This window comes from Anopheles gambiae, chromosome 2, assembly GCF_943734735.2.
Source record: "Anopheles gambiae chromosome 2, idAnoGambNW_F1_1, whole genome shotgun sequence".
In the NCBI taxonomy this organism is placed as follows: domain Eukaryota; kingdom Metazoa; phylum Arthropoda; class Insecta; order Diptera; family Culicidae; genus Anopheles; species Anopheles gambiae.
Genome location: NC_064601.1, coordinates 34,248,888 through 34,272,158, shown reverse-complemented (window position 1 = coordinate 34,272,158; position 23,271 = coordinate 34,248,888). Strand labels below are relative to the sequence as shown.

Below are 23,271 nucleotides of genomic sequence, written 5' to 3'. Positions count from 1 at the left end.
GAATACCTTACCTATCAAACAAGTATCAACGATTACATTTGCCATTTGCGGAAATATCACGAAAAGCATTGCACAAATCAATCATGGTATCGTTTTTGCCTTCTCTTTGTACCAATTACAATAGCCACCTCACGCACGCGTTTAAGTAAAGTGTAGTTTAATGTCTTTCCTTGTTGCCTCTTCCTTGCTAGAACGTCTCTACCCACGTAATCGTGTGCCCTTGGCTTCGGGTTTGTCGTTTTCAAGCACCGTCCGATAACGAATGCATCGCCAATCAGCAGCAAATGCCAGACAACCGGACAACGGCTGCTCACGTACCACCAAGTTTGCGCACTCTCCCTATCAGCCAGCCGTCACAAAACCATCAAGAGGGTGGATGGATGCAGACGCGCAAAAATGACCATCGTTGGGTCAGTGCCGCGGAACATGGAACACTTGGATGACTCACAGCCCTCTTGGCGGGGAAGCGTCCACGACTCACTCGCTCTCTCTCTACCTATTCGGGGTCGGGGCGTGTTCTTACTGGCCTGCTCGACTCCATTTCACTCAACCGTGGTACGGCTGTATGGGCTGAATCGAAGCGGGGAATAAATTATTTTGCACCCATATATTACACGTTCAACCAAATGTGTTTCATCCACTTGACTACGTGCGCTGGTTGGGGGGTTTAAACTGAGGCCGTGTTTTCTTATGCTTTCTTTCGCAAGGGACGTCAGGCTCAGGTTGTTTGTGTGCGTTCTTCGTTTTTTTTTACCTTGCTTTATAATATGACTTAATTTTGTCGGTAGAATAGACTTATTGAGCTTGTACCGCGGATGTAATGACAACTTCAATTTAATCGTACACCAGCTGGAAAGGAATTCAAGCGCAACCAACAGCGCCCGAGTATAGCGCGTGTTTACTTTTACAATCACTATGTAAACCAACCGTGTCTGGTTCTGGACTATGTGTACGCGTGGTACGTCTGGATGCAGAGAAGAACTGCTGTTGTTGGGGCGTGAGTAAGCCAAGAATAGTGGCCACTAAAGATGCTTTAATAAAACAGCTCATCCAAGTGGCGGGGTGGTAAAAAACAACGCAACGCGCACGATCGGTGATTCACAACAATGAACGATCGTATGGAGAGGAAAGATGTAAAACGATTTTTTGCAGAAGAAAGAATGGATGAGTCATGGCATAGAAAAGAATGAATTTAAAGTAGTATAGTGAATGATAGTATCATTATCACCTTCGTTCTTTAATGTTAGATGTTCTATTCATGTGTTTGTTTTATCAATTACATTATTTTTCGTCACTGTTTCATTTCTAATGCTTCCTGATTTATTATGTTCATTTTTATACAAATTCCCAACATTTTGCAACATGATCATCACTTTAGATGTCTTTCGCCTAAGCTACTAGAAGTATAGACTTACTTAGGAACTAAGCTAAACCAACACATCTTGAAATCCAAAACCGATCTTCAGCGTCTACCGTAAATAGGACAACAATAACGATCCTACCGAAACGAAGCAGGTCATCCGACGGGACGGGACGCACTTGGACCGACTGTTCGAACTGTTTGCCGCAGCTTCTGACGTGAAAAGCCCCATGTAGCTACACACACCGGCACACACGATGGTCATTTATCACCGCGAACAGGGTATGGGGGAAGATAATGATAAAATGCCCCGTGTGTCCGAAAAGAGGCCACCCCCGGCAGTGGCATCGTATCGTGTGTATTCCTTTCTTTTATACGGAGTGACCCCTGCGGGCATACTCGAGGCATACCCCTCGTCGCTTACTCCCCCATACCGTGCAGTGTGTTTCGGTGCTTTTTCGCGATCGGTGTGCGGCATCTTTTCGCAGAGGGATGATTATTGATAGCGTTGGGGAAAGAAAACCACACCATCCGAAAAAACACTCACTCCAGTCTGGGGCGGCTGGTGCAGCATTGTGTTTCGTTTTGGTCGGGTTCGTCGATCGCGCCGAGCTCGCATGATCAATGTGATGAAATGCAATTAACGAGATATGAGAGGAAGCAACGCGTATCCAGTAACTTCACACACAAAAAAAACCTTCTGCGATTAAGTTAAACAACGGAACGGAATGATTTCGGGCTCATAAAATCAATTACAGTGCTGTGGGTCAATTAATTATGCATCAACCAGTGCGCGCGCGCGCCGGACACGTGGGGCCCGGTGAAAACCACACTTTGGTCGTAAAAAAGGGTCGTGTTGATACGTCGTTGTAATGGAACGAGGCAAAAATTGGGCCACAAACCAATCGTATTGGCTTAACACTTCACGATGGAGCAGCAAGCATTAAAGGGGTTGGCAACCTAAATTTTACGGTATGCGACGTCACTCGCAGGGGAGTGCTTAATTGGTCATTCGCGAAAATTGCGTGTACAATGGGGGAAGAAAATAAGACAAGAGACAATTAAATTGTCTACCCTCCCATGTGTACACCTAACACGATTATTGCCAACAGTATCATTAGGTTGATTATATATTGTTTATTTTAAAATTGATTTATTGTTAACAACAATTTGGAACAACAAGTACGAAAATGTGCCGAATTTTTTCCAAGGTAAGCTGATTTTGCTGATCAAAAGGGTTCATTTAACCATTTTACAATCCACCAAACGAACCATATTGTTGAAATTTTGCTGATATGCTTAGAACGCCACATCTAACAAGACGATCAAGAGTGATCCCGACCAGTGTCGTAAACTCGATGGTTCTGTCGAAATGATGGCCTGGTATCATTTCATCCCCCAAAACGCTTTCAACACTCCATCCATCCGGATCGAGCGATCGCGGAAGCAGCAGTCAAAGATCACGCACAGCATCACCAACCCTCCCGAAAAGTCCCGAAAACGAACGCGTTCTTTCTTCCAAGAAAAAAAAACAAAACATGATAATAATAAAACCGATCAAGCGCGGATCACTAACGCACGCACATGTTACGAAAAAAAGTACGAAACACCACGATTCAGCCCATTGCATCCCGTTCGTCGTGAGGGGAGTTATGTTTCGCAACTGCGCGACTGCCGACGGCAGAAGAAATTTGAATCCATTTCAGGGAGACCACCCCGGCGGCGTGGTCCACCAAACAAACTGTGAGTCCGAAATTCCACCCGCACCATAAACTTACGGCCCGCGCTGGATTGGCCCACCCGCAACCAAATGGGACGAAGGATGGTTTGGATGGCATCGATTTGATTATATGGCGGATTTGATTGACGCCGAGGAAAGTGCGCACAGCGCTGCCCTGATGCACTTTGAACGCGTCCAAGGGAACGGCGGCAAACGTTATGGTGTTATGGGTGTTAAATTGGGAAAATCGTATCGCCGCATCAGTCATAAACATTTGAAAGTAGTGGCAGAGGATGATGCAAGAAAGTGTGCACCACAACTGTTCCCAATCTGATGATGGTTATTGGTTAGGGACGCTGGGAAATGGTTTCAATTGCGAAAGCTTTAATCCACCTTGGCTGTTGGTATTAAGTATTTACAAATTAGTGCAAATTGTTGCGCAATTTCAATACGCGCTAAAGAGTTTTTGGATGATCTTTCTACTAAGATTCCGTTATTGCAAGACGGTTATATCTTAATTATTGAAGCACAATTGATGGGAGTATTTGTGAAATTGATTCACCAAAAGTCTATGAAAAACAGACAATCAGTTTCTCGTCGTAAAAGTCGTCTAGAAAAAAAAGGAACAACAAATCGCCAAGAACGGAAACAATCAATGAGGAAGCGAACGCAAAATACGTGAGAAACTGCTTCATCCCCAAAATTCCCCTAGTTAAAGAGGTAATGAATTTTCCTTGCTAATGAAACTCCATTTCCGTCTATTTCATCGCTCGAATCAGCGTTAAAACCCACTAACCCCGGCAGCATGAAGAATGACAACAATATAGTAATAATTTTCCCATCATACATCGGAAACGTTCCGTAGCTTGCTTTTTGATGACGAGCGGCGACCCGTCATTATGCTTTACCTATCGCCTTAAGCCAAGGCCAGTCGCAGTTAAAACGTGCTTCCGCTTGAAACAAGACTACACACGAAGTGAATATTTATGCACCGATCAATTCTGGGCGCGCTGGAAAATGTACCCAAAATCACACTTTGCTACCGCGGTCAGTACCGATGTATACCGATAAAACGTTAAACGCTACCCTTAGTAGATTGAGTAGAAAATTACGTACCACAACACCAAGCGCAAAGTGGGGGACACAGAGGGAAGACTGCGGTCGTGTTGTGATCACTAGCTAGGCCGGAGCATGGAATTCCTCGACGCTTCGTCTACGAGAACCGGACCGGACGCACCCTAAAAGGAAAGAGAAGAAAAAACACATGACGGAGTGAACAAAAAGAAAGGGAAATGAATCACAAATCAATGTTTGGACAGTGTACGAACGCGCTAAGAATTGCAGCCGAATCGTTTGTTGATCGTCTTATAAAAACCCGCCCGTGTCTACCAATCATTTGAGTCGATCGCTATTTGTTATTGACAGCTTTGGGAGCGGGGTTTGGCCCGCTTGGTGCTAAATCATTCCCGACGGGGCCAATCCAATCAATCGGTTAGGATGGTTGGGGCAAAAGAGTGCCAGCAATGCACGTAACTCTAGGTGCACCTTAAACGCTTACACACGCGCCGTAGTAGTAGTAGTAAGAGCTCATAACTCTGCTAGGGCCTACCCTGAGGGTGAGCTGAACGAATCGGTTTGGCAACCCGGGGGGACAGGGGGTAATCTGTTTTAGCGAATGGAGATGAAATAAATTTTCAGCAACTCAAGCCACCGAACACTCGCGATGGCGTAAGAGGTTAGCCGGTTTTGGGACGGTCGGTCGGCGCAATAACACCGGAAGTCCGGTGTAGATCAGCCGTCAGGCGGTGTCATGCCGGTGTCAGCTAACGAGAAGTGATTTACACAGCACAGATTGATTCCGATCAAATTGCTCCCGGTTTTTTTGTACGGATTTTGTGTTGTAGGTCAGCCCTTTTTTAAGGTCTTTTTTGTTGTTGTAGTTGGTGGTGGTGGGTTTCAATATTGTAGGCCACCAGCTTGCGAAGAAAGTGAAAGGATCGTTTTAAGCGGACGTATGCGTCTGTTGCAGAGGTTCGCACGTGTGACGTACCAAGTCGACGGTAGAAAGTCAAAGAATTAGTAACGCGCTTTTGCAATCCTTGGTGAATTAATTTATGCAATGCAATGATCTTCACATTGAACTGCGTAAAATTAGTAAATAAATTAGTTGCTAAGGATTAACTTACAATGAGAAGATCAGATGAGATGAGAATATAAGATCTCATTTACTAGAAGCAGGATAGTCTAGTACTTTTGTCGTTATGGCCCCTAAGATTAAAATTTCAAAATTATGCCGAAATACAGATGGCCCAATAAATAACTCCAATCTCATATTATTCAGTAGCTAAAAAGTTTTGCATTCAATATTTGTCCATGTTGCTTCAAAGTACCCAGCAAGGCGCACTGCTTCGACGACACGATCCGGTCAGGGGTTGGCCTTCAACCTGCCTGCAGAAAAGAGGGGTACCTACCACCAACAGCAAACGCAAACTTGTCCCTCTTGCCGTCAGCCAACCCAAGCGTCTAGGTAAACTACAGGTGACGTTGCTGTAACACACGCAATTCCCACGAAGCAAAGTACAGGAAACGAGGAATGAGTGCTGGGTGGCGGTGTTGATGGTGCCAATCTTGCTAAAGTGAACAGCACAGTGTGTAGCTACGTTTTGCTAAACGTCTGCACGGCGACGAAGGCGTGTGGCACACGTGAAATGGCACCCGAAGGTGGCGTTGATGTTGAACAACGCATTCGAAGACGTATTTTACAGCAGGTTCGGCGGCTCATGGGTAACAACGACACCTCTCTATGGACTAGCAGTGTGGTTTGGGTTTTTTTTCTGTTTGCATCTGACTGTCTACAAGGGTGACCGCAAATGCAAGCCCGATGTCAATCCTTCGCAGTAACTTAATTACCTACCCGTGCGCTTTACGGTGCAGTACTACTCCCCAACGACAGAGGTGTTGTTAAGAGACTTAAAGGATTTAAGCGGGCTTTGTAAATTGTTTCCTGTTCATGTTATCTGCGCATCATACACGGCGGCGGACACGTGGTGTTCGCAGGGGCTCTCAAGTGTCTTCAGCTGATCGCACACGTAAAGCTTTGCAGGTGATTTTCTTTGAAGAGACACTTTAACACACTAAGCCAAACAGTTCACACATAAGTATGCCCCGTCTAATAATAAGAATACATTGAGTAAGCCCTATCAATCGAAAAATTTACGTCCTGGTAATTTGAGTCGAATTGAGAGGGCATCAAAATTCCATTTAAATTACTGCGGCTTTCAAAAGAGCATTCGACGACTAACAGCAGTTGGGACGTTCAAAGCCGCCATACCGAAATGAAAACACATAACAACGTTTCGGGTACGGTCAAAAATAAAAATCCAAATCTGTTGTAACATTATTTCGCTCCCCAATTTTGGCTTCGATCGCAATCATTAGGCGCAATGATCGGTCGGGCGCTCAACAGAAGCTAATGGTAGGAAATTTCTCCCTCGGGATGCATGACGACGTGAAGAGGAAAACCAAATCATGAACATAAAATCACTGCAACTGTGACGACCATTTAAAGCGATCGCCGGTTTGGTCGGAGTGGCACGGAAATCACCCCACCCGGGAGGTCATTGTACCGCTTAATATTCGTTTGACAGTGATGAACAGCGAAGTGAGTTTCGCCTGTGAGGACAGGAGGGGTTGGCGCCTATTCATGTGGTCGGTTTTTACATACAAACCGGCACAACATAACAATTGGAGTTGGGAAATTTGTTGCGTAGCCTGGGGTCGTGGTAGACAAACAAACGGCCAACCAGACTGACAGACAGGCAGGCCGGCCGGCAGCAGCACAACAAGTTAAGCATAATAACAAAACCACATTCGGATTAAAGATCTGCCAAGTGGGGGGGAAACTGGGAGATCGGGTAAGGTTCCGGTGTATGGTTGACGATTTCCATACACACACCCGAATGTACCGATAATTGTTGGTAGAACCGGGACCACAAAGTCAGCACATCGTAGGCTTAATGGCGGATAATATGACGCGAAACGATCAACTGGCCGATTTGACGGCAAACGGTTGTGGGGTTATAGTAATTTAAGCTTAATGCAAGCTTAATTTAAATGCGATCGTTTCAGAGTTTAATGTATTCTGCAGTATGAGCGCAAACCAATCGTAGTTTCAGTTTGACCCGCGATGTCACAGACGAAACAGCGACGCACGATTGAAAGTTTGCAAAATAAAAAGCCAACAAAAGATATTAAACAATCCCATTAGGAGTTGTGATTGTATGCTGTCATCGGGCATTTGCTTTTAAACTTTATTGGCCACTTTCTATCAACAGGCCCGCACGTCAGAGAAAATTAATTAACGGAAATAAAACCCCCAACCGTGATGCGCGCGCACACACTCACACGCGCGCTATAGAAACCAAAACCGTCTATCATTTTTATGGAGCGAAGCATTGGACGACGAATCTAAACATTTCAACGGATCGTCTAAGAGCAAGCTGCTGGTTCGGTAGCTCATCGTAATGTCGCCGCATTCAGGCAGGTGAGAAGAGATCCGCGGCAAGTGAAGCTGCAAACTGTCTCTTCCTGTGCGAAATTGTCCCCTTGGCTGCAATAATTTTCCAGCGCATTTTTATGTACGGCCACCGTGTACGGGGGCCCCAAGATGGCCGGGCCACACAGCATCAGCGGCACACACACAAACTTCACTACTTTCACTTTGACGGTGGTAGAAGGAAGAGTGCCACAGCAATAGAGCCGGCTTCCCGGAGCCGCGGTACGGCAACTCCGTAACAAACATTGCGCTTAATCGACCGGCGTTAACAAGTTTAATGGATTTACATCAATTTACGAGTGCAACAATCGTATTAATTTCAACCATTTTGCTGCCTCGGTCGGTTGGAATGATTGGGGTGGTTGGGAGCGTCTAGCAAATGCGCAGAGTCGAGTCGACTACACGTTGGGGAAGCATGTGTGGACGGTTGGATTTCAGGCCCGCAAAGGGCCTGCTGCTCTGAAGCTATGCCGGTGGTGGTGTGTGCTGCAAGGAAATGCGAGATATGCTGCCGAGTGTGTCCGGAGCCAATCTTCTGGCGATTAGAGAAATAATCCACCAAACGGTGGGCAGTAGTGCAACAGGGTGGCAGGGGTATAATTTTCCTTTTTTTTTAACTTTCCACGAAGAATAGGTGTAATTTAATCATGTGAAAATTGGTTTCATTTGATAACGAGATTTCTGCAATAAAAAACAAATCGCAAATGTAACCTTCAAAGTACATGCTCAGAAGTTGACCCATGGTGAGATAAAAAGTCGAAAAAGCAACGTAAATAATTAACAAAAATAGCCTTCTACTTACACCCAGAATAGCGAGAAGCCTCCAAAAGAACCGGAAAGAATTTCGAAAGTTAAACAAGGTTCCAGTCTCAAGATGAAATGCTCAGTACTTCCCTTCTCAGCGGCGACCCTGGGAGCAGGCCGAACTGAACTGTTGTAATGAAAATAATTAAACACAACAAGTACGGCAAAAATTAAACGAGCTCTGCTGTACTCTTGCTAGAGATTCTCGAACCATTCTCGCTGTTCTTATTGCCTATCTGTCTAGTTTACGAGTGTGTTCGTCTGCAAAATTCAGGAAAAAAGGTTCCAACGATCAGACAAACCACCCAGCACCGTCAAGGCCTCCAAGACCTCGGGGCAACGATGCTGTGTTGCGTCGTGATCGGGCTAGCGCACCCAGAGACACACTGTCGGCTTAAGACACTTTGGTTTATAGCATCATTCACGCTCGCACGGCTTGTGCGCCTTGTCTTTGTGCCGCGTTGGAAGTGAGATGGATGGATTTTATGCAAATAGCAAATGTGCCTTCGCGTACACTAACCACTACACCACCCGCCATCTCTTCTGGGCGTGGTAGAAGGTAGATGAAACAGCATTCAGAAATGTTTTTGTTAGTTATGTTTGGTGTCTAGCATACATTCCGTCCCGGCGATGATCCTCGGCACTCGTGCAAGTATGCTTGTTGGGTTATAATGACACCACAAAGGACGGTCGTCGAGTGTGAGTCAGAAAACGTTCACCTCAATAAGTCGTCTGGAAAGATAGCCTAATGTCAACGGTAGAAGCTTTCCAATGTGTTTAGTGTCACCGAAATCAAAGGCATGGTATTGCCCTTTCAATCAGCGTGCAATGCTGATGGTAAATATAGAACGGATGTCGGGTGATTAATTGAAATCCAACACCCGTTCGGAAGTTGTCAGCTGTCAGAGAGCAACATTGGCCGGAGGAGGATGAAATTTCATCTCCATGCCGATTCGCGGCCCAATTTGCAGTTTTTGGGGGGCGATTGCAACCAGAGAACAAAGCTGTGCTTTCGGTACCACGATCCAACCGTGCGGCGGCGCCTGGATCGATCGTGGATCAGGTTTCGTTCTCCGTTGTACCGGTAAACTGTGCACATTGGAGCCGTTCTTGTCTGGATGCTCCAAATGGGAGTTGGGATAAGCGTTATCTAGTGTGTCCCGTTTGGCATATTTCTAGAACCGTTACCCTTGTTTTCAGCTTTCTGCACGAACTCCACGTCTTTCTGCTCAATCGACCGAATGTACCGATTCTGCACGATATTGATCGCCGGCAATGTGCGCCCGATCGTTACCAGGCATAAAGTAGGCCGGGAAGTAGACCTCACCAAAACGGTTCTGACTAATGGACTGCCAGCGGTACCTGAGACCGCGCTGAGCGCAGTGTTTGTTTACACTTCGTGTACTACTCCCAGTGCTGGGGGCAGTGAAGATGATACCGTACCTACTTATAACCAGCCCACACCTCACTGCCTCACGCAAGGCACGATCTCGTTTCGCCCCAAACGCTGAATCGTCTGGATTCAGAATGCTGTGGTCAGAGCGGGTGTTGATTGGTGGCTGAGCAGCAAATTGCTTCCCCTAGCATATGTCCCAGCATATCTAGGTCAGAAGCCTCCACAATTCGCTAGAGCTAATTAATTGGACAAACCATCTATTTCGGCCCCGTTCGGGAGGGAAGAGAGGTCTACCACAAGCAACCGGGTACTGGTGCTGCCACGCTCGTAAATAAATGGTAAGGTAATGGGGCACCCAAAGATAATGTCTGCCGCGGGTCGGGTTTGGTTTCTAGCTCAAGGCTTTGCCACTTTCTTATAAACAACTTCTGCGCGCGCTGTGGTCAATTATTCTTTTCGGTAGATCATAAACTTCCACCGCGCCACGCTTCACCTTTTGCACTGTGGAAGATGATGCTTTTAAGGCCACGATCAAGCGCTATCTTCTTCGTCTGCAACGCTCCCCGCAGGAATAGTTTTCCCTTGATCTTTGCGCAGATTTTGAAATCTTTACTGTTGATCATCACCATTTTATCGCGCATACAGGTGAAGGAAGGACGGGGTAAAATGTTTGTAGGACTCGAGTGGAAAGGTTAAGATCAATTATCTGAGCCGTGTGCAGAAATGAATAATAATAAAAAAAAAAGCAGAACCAACCAAGACTTGCGTCACCTAAAAGCATTTCTAGCAGTAACGACAGGGGGCTCCCTAATGGAAGTATCACATGGGAAATATGCTGTGTGTGTTTATCCGTAGTATAAGGAAGCGCTTTTGTAAACTCAATCCCACGTTAGTGTTAGTTGTTATTCTCAGAGACTTCAAAAACAGTCTCTTCCAAGTAATCAAACGTGCATGGTTTCTTTATCATTTCTCGTTTGATTTCCGTATTTCACCATGATTAGTTCCGTACTGTCTGATCCAGACGGTCCCAGACGGTCCACCAGCGGTCACACGTCGGTGGGTTTTAATTAATTTCTAATTACCACCCAGTTTGCATAGGAAACCGATTGAGCCGACCCCGACCAGTGGTCCCGAACGACTACACTTCGAGAGGGAAAAGTCCCGTCTCCCCTGTTGGCCCTGTTGTCACTAACCGGTTCGGGAAACAACCTGATTCCTGCTGTGACTACACTTGGAGAAACGATCATGTGCGTGTGTCTGCTGGCAAGGGGAGTAATATTGGAAACGGCAAGTCCAGCCGTACCGTGCGCCACGCGTCCACTAATCAGCGTCCCACAGCACAGGTTCAAATGAGGTCATCGTACCGCCGTACAATACAAATACCCGTCGTTGTTGAGACGATCTTTCTCTTGGTGGGCAAGGAAAGCGTTCGGCGAACTGTCGTTGAGTCACCCCGTCAAGATGAATGTTGTGATCACGTAATCGTATGCGCGTTGGAGGCGATTGGGGAGAGCCCAGCGCTCTGGAAGACCGGTGAGGACGAATCAGTTTTAACACATTCTCGGGGTATGTGCTCAGGGTTTCTTTATCAGTGGTGATAGGATCGTTCCGGTTTGGTGGGTGTTTTCTGGGTTAGTACTGGGGCCTGCTTTTCCGTGGGAACCAACTGAGGTTAGTCGTGTTTAGCAGGACATTCAAAATATTCGTTAGATTTAGATTTTGGAGCTCTCATTCGTATACAAATATTAATATAACTTACAACATGTACAACATATAATATGATCGTCATATGGTTTGCAAAATTTGCTTGAAGTCAATCCAATGCCTCAATAGCTGGACAGATAATGCACTCCTCTCGCCAAATGGCAGGGCCGCTGGGATAAAGAATGGATTATCTAATTCTCAATGGCAATGGGTCGGCGGTGAGAAAGAGCGCCATTTTATGTAAGATCTAAATTGATAGGCAACAGGGGCACACGGCGTCCCAGAGCCCAACATCGCCGGTAGACAATGGGCAGCAAGCAAGGCAGTGGTTAAGTGCACACAGGGCAGGCGCGCGTGAAGTAATACACAATAACCTGCCGAACTTCCCACCACCCTCCGCGATCCAGTATCGTACACGCCCCATCGCCAATTTATCTTTGGAGGGTTGGAGCAGAGAAAAGAAAAGAAAAAACCCTTTCAATCGTACATTTGCTTAAAATGGCCAATTGCCAATTCCACTAACACCAATTTTCGCTTCGAGAGTTGCGGAGGTTTTTATTTACTTCTTTCCTTTTTCTCTCTCTTGGTTTCAGTAGGTCGTGCCGATAGTAGCCCAATGCACAATGACACCTTTGTGGAAGCGAGTAGCAAGGGATGGCGGCAGTTTACAGCCACCCAAAAGTTGATAATTTATTTGAGATGCGAAAGCGTATAATAATCATCGGAGCTCTCGTAAGCTGACAGGAAGTAGCCAAAATACGACGGACGAGAGTAACTGAAAGTACAGGCTATTCTGTAATGGTGCTAAATGTTTGTTACATCTTGTCGGTTGGGCTGTAGTTACAGAATAGATGCGATTAAGTAAGAGCAATAATTCACTGATTTATTTTACGCTTCAATTCAATTGGCAAAATATTGACGGCTTTAAAGGAAAAGCTCAAACCGCGAATAAAAACCACGCATTTAAGTGGCACACACACGAATGAAACACATAATTGACCATTGAGACAATGCTGGAAAGGGACAATACGTACGGGAAAATGCATTTCGCACAAAGTACAAAACAGACATCAGAAAGCAAGCCAGTTAAACCTGCTTCTCGGTGGTAGGGCTTGTTTGTGTCTGGGGTTGTAGCAGATAATGCGCCATTTTTATTCCCCCCCCCACCCCCCCCCCCCCAGTCCATCTTTCACACTTTAAGCCACTTTTTAATGGCAGCATAAAATAACATACATTTTCCATCGAGACAACTTTCTCCGCACGACGCTGCGAGTGTAGGTTTGAGCGTAGTTGCAATACATTGTTCGCAATACAAGGTGGACAAGCGAGGTAACGCTCTTCTTAACCCTGCCAGTCCGACAGACAAGATATGGGAGTGATTAATGATCCAAAACATGTATTTGGCAAAGGAAACTGTTTCTACTGCTTCTGTAGTAAGTGCTATAAAGAGAAATTTTAATAAAGTTCCATTTTTATTTACACCTCTACGCTGATGATCAAAGACAAATGGACGTATGTCTACTGCAGCGCTGTGGAACGATCGTGATGGAACCAAATATACCTTTGCTTTATTTTAGTTTATTAGTCTTGTGGCTCCATTAGGAGAAAAATCAACGCCGTCCGCTTCACGTGGGTGTGAACTGGTTTCTTATTTATTTATTTTACAATCGAAAAAATCGACCCCACCAACTGCTTAAGCTAAAGTTCTGTGTGGAACAAACGTTGGTTCTAGAGATCAGCCTGGTGCATCAGGGATCGGCAACTTGGTATCGGTAACAGTACGTAATGATTAAAATCGTCTTATTGTTGGCAAACTTTGAATGTAAACACAATCACTAACTTACAAAACTTTTACGAAATCTCAACCTGCTGATCAAGCACTTAGATGTAGAAGCATCGCTATCTTTCTTCTGAATATTTAAACGAAGGAAATTTAGAACATATCGCACGATCCCTGATCATTACGGAACATCTAGCACCAAACTTAGCTGTGGTTGCCCAAGTTTCGGTGTGTGCCAGCATGCTTGCCGACAGCTTAGAACACTCCATGCTCGGAACCTGTGCCCCAAATAGGGAAACAAGCCCAGGGATTTCGTTTCGTACGCTCCCACTGAAAGCATGCTTGCCCCCTCGAGTAGAAGGCCCGGCAGTGTTTGTGTTTATATTTGGAAATTCTATCTCTCCCACGCGCTCATCGCGGCAAGGTGAAACACCGGGTGAGGGGGCACGGGGAAGGGAAGCCTCGCGTTAGGGAGGGGAAACACTTTAGCTGCCCGCGACCACGAGCACACGAGTCACTAAAATTCAAATTAACAAACCGAACCGGCAGCTACCCTGGCTGCCTGTGTGTGAATCGATGTGCGTTTACGCTGTGGGTTAGTGCGTCGTCACTTGATTAGCCATAGGGTCGGGGGCCGCGTACTTCCACATATACGCACACACACGCACCAGGCCGAGTATGCCGCGTGTTGTACGTTCGGGCGGGCGCGTGAAAGCAGTTAAACGAGCGGGGAGATTTGTGGGAGATCTTTCCTTTCACTTCCTGCGTGCGTGCTCAGCGATGGGTCTGTTGGACGTTCAAGTTGCATAACTGGGATTGGACACCACGCAGTGGGGGATTGAAATTAAAACTGACACAAGTATTGGAACGATCGATGTTTTTTTCCAGCAACTCGTTTTGTATGTTTTAAGACACATATTGCCATCCGTTTGCCAAAACCACTGCCCAGAAACTCCATCTGCAGCACAGATAATCCGCCAAACACGAGCGGGACGTTATCTCGTGATCCCACATTTAGATGCTGTTCTTCTTCGCTGCTACATGTGACACATGCGCTCTGCTCTGCGTGCCTTTGCTGAAGCGATCTTGTTGCTTTTCCCCTTGGGCGCCTCTCCACAGCGGAAACCATTAATTTCGCTGTGTGTTATGCTTACGGTGTTATGTTTTTATCATCATGAGCATCATCGTCACGATCATCGCCTTTCTCATCGCCGTACAGCGCGCAGTGTGACAAAGCGACACGATCATCTCACACGTTTTTCGGCGAAGGTAAGACCAAAGAATGAGTGAGATATCGGTTGGCCATAATGTTCTCTGCCAGCAATGTGACAACTTAGACAACTGGAAAAGTGATCGTACGTAACGTCAGCTACCGACCTTTTTTTTTTTGTTTTGGAAAAGACATCAAACACGCTCAGACGTTGTGATCTGCGCATTGGCCCACAGTTCTTTCCCTTGGGAGGGGCATTAAGGCTTTACCTTCGTCGGCTAGGGATTAGTGAAAGATGACTCCACTTTAGAGTTGCTTAATGCGTTTTTTGTGTGTCTTTACCGGCTAATGATACACTTCCTACATTGGTTAGTCGGAGTCGAGTTTTCCGGCTGGAAGATCATTTCGAGCATCATTTGTAAGCGGTGATTTGTGCTTGATGTAACATGTTCAATTCGTAACGACACGTACACCCAGACATTTGGATGATTGAAATTCACCTTCTCAGGAAGACTTCACTTTTTAAGATGAACTCGTTTAAAACACAGCAAGCTTTGGATTAAAACGATCATTATTCAGCGTCTGTTTGGTCAGATCGACACAAACCATCACCTCAATGATCGTTAGCGTTAGATGACCCATGTCCCTGACAACGGGCATTAAAAATCTCAAAGCCATCTCCAAAGCCTTGCCTCCAAAAAGGTCATCAGAACAGGGCGAGAGTGCCTCGATGTAGCCGGTGGGACACCTTTTTGGAGCTGTTTTAAGCGCACCCTCCCTTCCAATTGAGGCAATTTATGAGCACTCATGTTCATCGTGTGGTAAAGATGAGGTACATCACTTTAGGCACAGGATTTGAAGGTTAGCCCAAAGGTCCAGGGCCGGACCAAAACCACACCAAAAACGGTACTTCTAAGCTCTGTCTAAGCACGAGGCCTACACTATGCCGGGGAGTGCATGAATTGCGATTGGAGCATACGATTGTGTTCTAAACGATCATCATCATCTCCGCGTAACGGACACATCATCATGGCTAGAGAACTCAAAACAGAACAGCACAGAAGAGGCCAGAAAAAATATGCCGAGCGGAAAAACAAATGCGATGGTTGTGTGTGATTACGCACCACTCGCATTATCGCGTAATGTTCGTGTGGCCGCGAAAAGAATAGATTGATGGCGACCTATGGCTATTTGTTCAACGTATATATTGTTGTGTGTTCTGCCCTATTGGAGGAGATTCATGAGCACCACCTCCTAGCCAGCTCACGGAATGTATCCGCACGCTCCAAAAGGCAAACCCGATAATTGTCCGATCATTGTAGCGTCCCAGCGAGGTTCTATTAGCTTCGGTTCGCCCCACGGAAGGAAGGACCCAAACCGCTCCGGGTACCTCAGAACAAATTGTAACGCGTGGTGGGAATGAGGAAACCGTCTTCGCATCTTGGGCTCGGTTAATGGCTGTTGAACTTTGCCGTTGAACCGCTAGGTACACACAGACACATCCGTTTTTTTGCGGCCAGGTTTTCTACGATCGTGTAGATAGAATTTTGCTGCTGCATTTCATTTGCCGCATGAAAGCATTCGTGCAAAAGAAAGCATTACCCTTATCCAGGGGTGGTTCGTGTTGTAAGGGGGAGAAACATTAGATTTTTGGAGCGATTTGCTAACTTTGTGAAGATCTTAGTGGGAGAGCATTAAGCATTAAGTATCGTTCTACCGTTTCTAACGTAGCGATATCGCTGCTACGATCGGTTATATGGATCGTGTGTTTTACGGGCTTGTATGTTTTGTTTCTGATTGGCCAATTTACTGTTAGAATACGATGCCGGGTGTAGTGAGGGTGCGATGATCTCAGCAGTGCCATGGTTGAGATACCCGTTTGTGATGTGTTTCTTTAGCTAGAATGAAGCCAGTTCATGTTGGATGTTTTGGTTGGTTTTAGAGTAGGAACGTTGAAGATGCATTCCAACAACAAACTGCTCATCCATCGCGCTAGCAACCTCAATTTCCACGTGTCCAAAGCACTTCTCATGTTAAGCAAATCAACTCGAAACACAAAAATACACACACACAATTGTCATCCATGTCGATCGGTCGGTTGGTTAACACTCTTGTATGCATCATGTTTATCCACCGGCCAACATCTTGGTCGGTGGAGGTGAACCTGTGCCGGCGGTGTGAGCCCTTTCTTCTCCCTTACAAAAAATCTCGATGATTCCTTCTCTGTTCGGAGTGTATGTCGCATTTTTGTTGCTGTTGCTCCCAAGTGAGGTTGTTTATGACGGTTGTTTTGCTTCACCCGTTGCTTGACCGTGAGCCAACCACACGAAGAAGCGAGGGGTTGTCTTCTGCTGCGGCCCGTTGTCGCGCTGTTACGGAACATCGGCGACATGGTTTGAAAACAATGAATCGTGGCGGTAACACGGTGCACCCTGCATGTCTTGCCCCGCTCAGCTGCATAGGATGCACCACCGGCGAGGCGGCGCGGGATGCATAAGTTAAAATGGAAATGTGCGCCCGAAGGTTTAATGGCTCTTTTGGCTGGGAACTTTCTTCTGGCGCGCGAGGGTGTGTACGAATTTTAATGAAAAGCGTATGGAATTAAACATTCTCTGTTGAAAATAAAACCTCCGGCCAGGCTAGGTGCGATGAGGTAAGCGATTTTTTTGTTGTTGTTTGCACAGTTGTGTGTGAATGTGGATGGAAACATGCAATTATGGCAGACAAGAAAGCTAAAAACCTTCGTATAAATACAGAACAAGTACCTGCGTTTCGTCTCGAATATACTATCTTGCTGACGTGTTAATGAATAAAGTGTCTGTTCTGCTCAAGATGGAATAATAAGTTTGGTTATCTTACTTTATTTTCAATCGATCGATGAAAACAGTATGTACGATTGTGAGTTAAAGTTGCATTGACTAAGAGGAATAAACAAAGCCCCACCGGGCCCATCAAAACGTGTTCGAAAAGGTCGTGAAGATTATATTTGTATGAGGTTCTTAATGTATGCACAGCTTGTCCCCGTCCCTGTCACCGGAAGTACTGCCAATAGCTTCCTTTCCGACAACGAACCGTACTGGGTAGCAGGCTGAAGTCATGCTTGCCTTTTACCGAACACGGCAGAGAGAAAGATCACAGAAAGAGTAATAATAAACAAATAATGGCACTTTAAAAAGTGTCTCCGGCCCAGAACGAGCGGTTGCTCGGTGCGTGAAGGAAGCCCGGGATCGACCTTAGGCAAAGTGCATTTTGATTTATTTGCCTGTACACAATTTGCTGGAGAAGATTGCGCTAATTAATAATAGTCAAGCGGGCGTTAAAGTGGCCGACGCGAGCGACGGGCACGATCGTGATTAATTTGTAGCTTCGCTGTGCTTGTGTGGTACCGCGCAGTTGCGACACAAGTTACACGCATCTTTTTGCGGTGATTGGGCAGAAAAAGGCAAATTTAAGAAAGAAGTTGTGTGATCTTTGTCGCGTACAAAGGCAGAGCATCATACGATTAACGTGATGTGGTATGAGTCTCCTGACATGACAGGAATCATTGGTAATGTATACCGGGCAATAAGCTTCTCCAATGTTTTCCATAATGCTTTGCCTTTTGAAACTAATTTACTGAAAGAGTTTTTAGTGATAAACATATTAGTACCAATAGTAAAAACAGATTCAGTGGGCATTGAAAGTCTTGTAAAAATAAATAAATAATTAAGGCTTGAACCAATATAGAACGTTTAGGCATGTTAAGACGAATGATGTGAAAAAGGGATCCATCCAAATTTGAGGATTTTACACCACTTTGCTAAGTCCTTTTTCTTAGGTGTAATTTGAGGCGTAATTCTGGTTTTTAGGCGTACAAAGAAAGGTTTTGTAATGATTCGATTGCATTAAGAATCTAATTGTCTATTTACTATACTAATTAAAATCGATGAAACCATCCTTTATAGTACATTTTAGAAGTAATTTATTCTTACCTGGTGGATAAAATGTTTTATTTTATTTTCACTTTTCACTGTTTTACTCGTTCGTTTTTCTGTTGCAGTATGTTTTAGATGTTCTAAATTCTATTTCACTGCTCGTATTGGCATCACTTTTCTATAAGATCACTTAAACTGATATGCTTTTTCACTTTAGAAACCTAAGCTAAAGAAGAAGACATACATAAATATTTCTATTAAAGATGTTAGATGATATTTTTGGTTTATTTTTAAGATCTCCACCCTTTTAATGTTAATGACAAAGTGGTTCACAACACACACAAAACCACTATTTGTCATAATTCCTTTTCGATGTTATGTTTAAGAGTCGGCTGATTCCTGTAATATCGCTTTCCCCGGTTGCGATTTCGTCCACACCAGCTCGACCGGGGAGGCGGCCCTTTACACCACCACACGCAAGAGCTGCGAATTCGTCAGCCGATTGTCAGATTTTATGTGCCATTGTTTGACTGACCACCGGAGGCCACCATCGACCCGGCTCAGGGAGGATAAGCATGGAACGGGGTTGGTTTGTCGATGATTAATGCTGCGCCAGTTGCTGCCCATGCTGGTCACTGTTACACCTACTCACACACCTATACGGAGCGTGGTTTACTATGCTCCCTTTCGTCTGGGTCCTTTCGCAGTCACAGTCACAGCGCGGGAATGGGGCGGTTGCTTCTGCTTTTGTCGTTACAGGCTCCAGTCCATGGGGTCACCATGGGTATAGCATCCCCCCAAATCGGAAGGGCTGGGAGGTTGCAGAGTTGGGACCCTTTAGCCCAGACCACGGGAAGATGGAACGATGGAACCGGTTCTGCCAGTGTTTTCTGCTCCTTCACCATGACCACCGCCCTCTCGCCCATCGCTCGTGATCGTGCCCAAATGGAAAACCTGTCTTCTTTTCCTTCTTCTCGTTTGTACAGACACATACACACATACAACAAAACACACACACATATACACAAGCACACAAAACATGCAGCACGATCACGGATGTGGCGCTTGTAACGGGACAGGCGCACAGGCACATATTTTGTGTAACTTAGATATTTACAAAGGAGAAATATAAATAAAGTGCTCTATTCACCGAGCAACAGTCACCAGCTCGAATGGAGTGGCAAAAAATGTAATCTGCTGCGGTTGTGTAAATTTAACTGGATAAAGACGAATGATAACACATCGTGGCAGATTCGTTGCAACGCTGAACGCACGCACGGTCCAACGGTTCGCACTTGTGTAAATATGCCGAGGGAAAGAATTATCTGCACTAAGAACAACATAGTGGCACAACAACAAAACCGTCAGGACAGGGCACACAAAGCAAAATTCCTTAACAAACTTCAGGGTTGCGAAGAACACAAATCTTCAGAGTACACTTTCCCTTTCGGGAGTTTTTTCCTGCCTGTTTTAGGTGTACAAGCAACACACAATCACAACACACACACACGCAAACTCAACCACAAGAACCATGGATTCCAGGTGGAAGATCACTCCGATCGCCCGTAGCAATGGCGCAAATTTAATACACAAAATTCGTTATTTCAGCTGGTGCGCTTGATAAATCGTTTCCGAAACAAAGTGAAGAGCCCGTACCGTGAGATGAAGCAAATAATATACGGCATTCTAAATAAAATTAACAGTAGCAGCAGCGCCAACGCACACGTCGGTCCGTCCTCACTCGCGGGCGAAAGAAATTTAAATGAAAAAGGAAATGATTGAAATGAAAGAGCTTGTGAATTGGCTGCCCAACAAGCAGCACAGTGCTGGCCACCAATACATGTGCAATCTAATGGATTGCAGGGTTGGTGAACACAACGAAGAAGCGTTTTGTTAAATAACATTTATTTTTCATAAGCACTTTTCTTAACATTTTCCCAGTTGTTTGAAGTAAAATGATGACATTGTCTAAGTTGAACGAAAAATAATGATTTTTCACGTTAAAACTCTCTTTTTTATGGTTTATCCATAACATAAAATTGCTATTATTCATAGTATTTTTTAAAATTTAATTGTGTCTTTGAGCCTATTGGCCCTTCCTCTTCTGATAAGATTGCTCTGGAGTGATCACTTTAACGTATTTTTTTAATGTAAAAAAAATATTCATCACACCCTCCGATACCGCGTTGGTACGCACTGTAAAACTTCCGACAAATGTTCGGAACTGCTTTTTTGACAGCCGAGCGCGTTGACAGATCCGACAACGTTTGTTGATGTTTTGTGGCGTTTGTTTACATCGGCTACGCGTATCGGTGCGCGAGGGTTTGCTCACTTTATTTTTTGTGTGAATATTTAATATATTTTGTGTGTGTTTCTTATCATTATTACTTCCACTATAGTCAGGTGATTATTATTAAAACCCTTGTTTTACTCTCACATCAAAGCCACAACTCAACAAATGATAATTTTCTCCTACAAAACAGTCGTATCGCCAGCAAGAAGAGTCCGTCTGCGGCAAACGAAAAACAGGTGTAGAATTGTTTATCTACCACCTGCATAGTGTAGCACGTTTCACATCCCGTGCGTCAATTTGATTGTAGGTTTTTATTTCTGGTCGCTAGTATTATCGCTACAAATGGACGTGCTATCGAACGAAAAGTATCTTATAGCGCGCGCGAAAGAATCCACCGATCCGTACAAAGCGAAGGCATGGATCATAGCGGCCAAAACACTCTTCCCGAACGACTTCGGTGTGCAGGTTGGTATATCCGCTCAACTCAGCCGTTCTGTTGGTCACACGATAATGGCTTTTTTTAACAACTTCCACTTCTAGTTTGAGGCGTACGAAATCGAAAAGAATGCAAACAACTTTGAGGAAGCGGCCAAGTGTCTTAGCTACATGTAAGTGTAAGCGGGTGTACTTGCGCGCGGGTATCACCCTGCTACAATCTGAACTTACGCTTACGTTTTGTTTCTTTATTCCCCCATATCACAGCGTAATGACGTTCCACGGGGCGCACCAGACGCCAACCAGCTTGCTGAACGAGATATCGCTCATGACGAATGCGCTGCGTATACCGGAAGGTTGCACCACGCCCGAGCAAGAATTTTACGTGAAGATGTTCCAGTACATCTCGTACGAGGTGCAGCATCAAATTTTGCTACTAACAGCGGCACACTCGAACAACAATCTCGACCACTGTCGGTTGATCCTGCTGCTGCTGAAACGCTTTCCCCAAGCGATCTCTACGCATGCGGTAAGTTGGGAGTCATATTTCTCGGGGTTTGAAGGGCATAATCACAGACTCAAAATCCCTTTCCATTGCAGCCACGATTGCTGGAGACGCTGATTCAGAATGTGGCGATTCCTAGCTTCAAGGAAATGTTGTTCAACGAAGCGATACCCCTGGTGTACAACCGTGCACCGGAACTGGCACCTAAGCACGTGCACCGGCTAATGGCGGTCTGCTTCGAGTACTACCTGAACCAGATGCTAAGCGACACCGAAGATCGGGCCCGAACGTCGGCCGACTGTTGGAAGAAAATCTTTGAAATTCTGGACTTTTGCGGCAAGATGCTGAAATGGGAACCGTTCGTGCTGTACAAGAAGAGCTACAGCAAGGACGTGTACTGGCAGAAAATCATCCACATCTACAAGCTCGACCCGTTCCAGTCGACCGAAAGCAAGCAGATACTGTTCTGTGCCACGATCGTGTTCGTGCTAGCGCTGCAGGATTACATCGGATATTCGAAGCTGCGCTCGAAGGACGGCATAACCGACACGGATGTGATACTGGTCGAGGCACTGAAAGATATGCCGCCTGAGGTGAAGCGGCGTGCGCACGAGGGTGCTGTGCTCGAGATACCGCACATACTCGTAAACGCTCCGGTCAGCCCGGACGCACCGAACTGTTTGCTGGCGTGCCAAAGCTGCTGGCAGCTGCTGCACTCGAACGATGTGATGAAGGCGGACTTTGCGCAGCTCATCCTGTGCATACCGCAGCTGTCCGGGTGGGTGCAGAAGTTCCTCATCGATCTGTACGTGTGCGCGGGTCAGCACGAGGAAACGGCTACGCTGCTGCAGGCATCCACCGGCAACACCGCCATGTCGCTGTTGGAAAAGTCCGTCCGCCAGTTTGCGCTCACGCTCGTGCAAGGCCCGCCGACGGTGCATCTGTTCGAGCAGATGGGCACGGTGCTGAAGCATCTGCCGCACGCACCGCCCGGCGGCCACTATCTGGAGAACGTTTCACTCGCTCAAACGGCGCGCGTGCTCATGCTGATGCCGCTAACGAAACGCGCCATACTGCACTACCTCGTGCAAACGCTGATCGTGCTGCTGAAGCCGAAACTGATCGAGATGGAGTGCAGCAGCTCGCTGCTGGGCAATATGCTCGTCCTGTCCCAGCTGAACTGGCCGCACGAATCTACTACGGTGGAAATTATTTTCGAGCTCATCAAAACGCGCCGCCAGTTCACGTACCTGCATTTCACGAGCTACGTCATCCAGGCGGAAATCATCGAGGAGTTTATGCATCTGTGGACGCATTCGCCCGACGTAAAGCTGGAGCTGGCCATGCCCCAGCAAAGCCTGGCGACCGGTGCCCGACGCATCGGGACGCGCGGTGCGGACAAGGGCGTAAAGGAGGACTTTAAGCTGATCATTCGGCAGCAGGTGGCGCGCAGCAACGATGACATCGATGAACTTTTGCTGCAATTCCTGCAGCAGCAGCACGTGGCACTGGCACAAAATGTGTTCGACAAATGAACCAGTACAATGTACAATAAAAAGCATTACCAAGTTTCGGATGCAACCTAATATTGTGAC

The 23,271-nt window shown here is 45.9% G+C and overlaps 2 protein-coding genes across 8 annotated transcripts in view; one reads left to right on the top strand and one right to left on the bottom strand.

The window, feature by feature from the left end:
• The window catches only part of LOC1269168 (CDC42 small effector protein homolog), a 29,221-nt gene extending 8,947 nt beyond the window's left edge, over positions 1 to 20,274 (bottom strand). Inside the window, exons 1-3 of one of the 7 annotated variants that reach the window (XM_061643905.1) lie at positions 20,100 to 20,274; positions 18,501 to 18,664; positions 4,197 to 4,318 (exon numbers count right to left, since the gene is read on the bottom strand). The gene's annotated coding sequence lies outside the window, so the exon portion shown is untranslated. Of the gene's footprint in view, positions 1 to 4,196; positions 4,319 to 18,500; positions 18,670 to 19,593; positions 19,930 to 20,099 lie in introns of those variants that run through there. The other 6 variants (XM_061643904.1, XM_061643900.1, XM_061643901.1 and 3 more) reach the window with 6 other exon arrangements.
• A 434-nt stretch (positions 20,275 to 20,708) lies between these two features.
• Positions 20,709 to 23,262, top strand: LOC1269167 (integrator complex subunit 10). The gene is made up of 5 exons (XM_307772.5): positions 20,709 to 20,846; positions 20,927 to 21,201; positions 21,277 to 21,344; positions 21,439 to 21,700; positions 21,772 to 23,262. The coding sequence occupies exons 2-5, from the start codon at positions 21,079 to 21,081 to the stop codon at positions 23,209 to 23,211; spliced, it is 1,893 nt and encodes a 630-aa protein (XP_307772.4). The 5' UTR covers positions 20,709 to 20,846; positions 20,927 to 21,078; the 3' UTR covers positions 23,212 to 23,262.
• The last annotated feature ends 9 nt before the right edge of the window (positions 23,263 to 23,271 follow it).

Bases quoted from the DNA above. Each gene is read 5' to 3' on its own strand.
- LOC1269167 (XM_307772.5), top strand. From the start codon at position 21,079: ATGGACGTGCTATCGAACGAAAAGTATCTTATAGCGCGCGCGAAAGAA. The intron at 21,345-21,438 runs GTAAGTGTAAGC...CCCATATCACAG, and splicing joins GCCAAGTGTCTTAGCTACAT to CGTAATGACGTTCCACGGGG. The intron at 21,701-21,771 runs GTAAGTTGGGAG...TTTCCATTGCAG, and splicing joins AAGCGATCTCTACGCATGCG to CCACGATTGCTGGAGACGCT.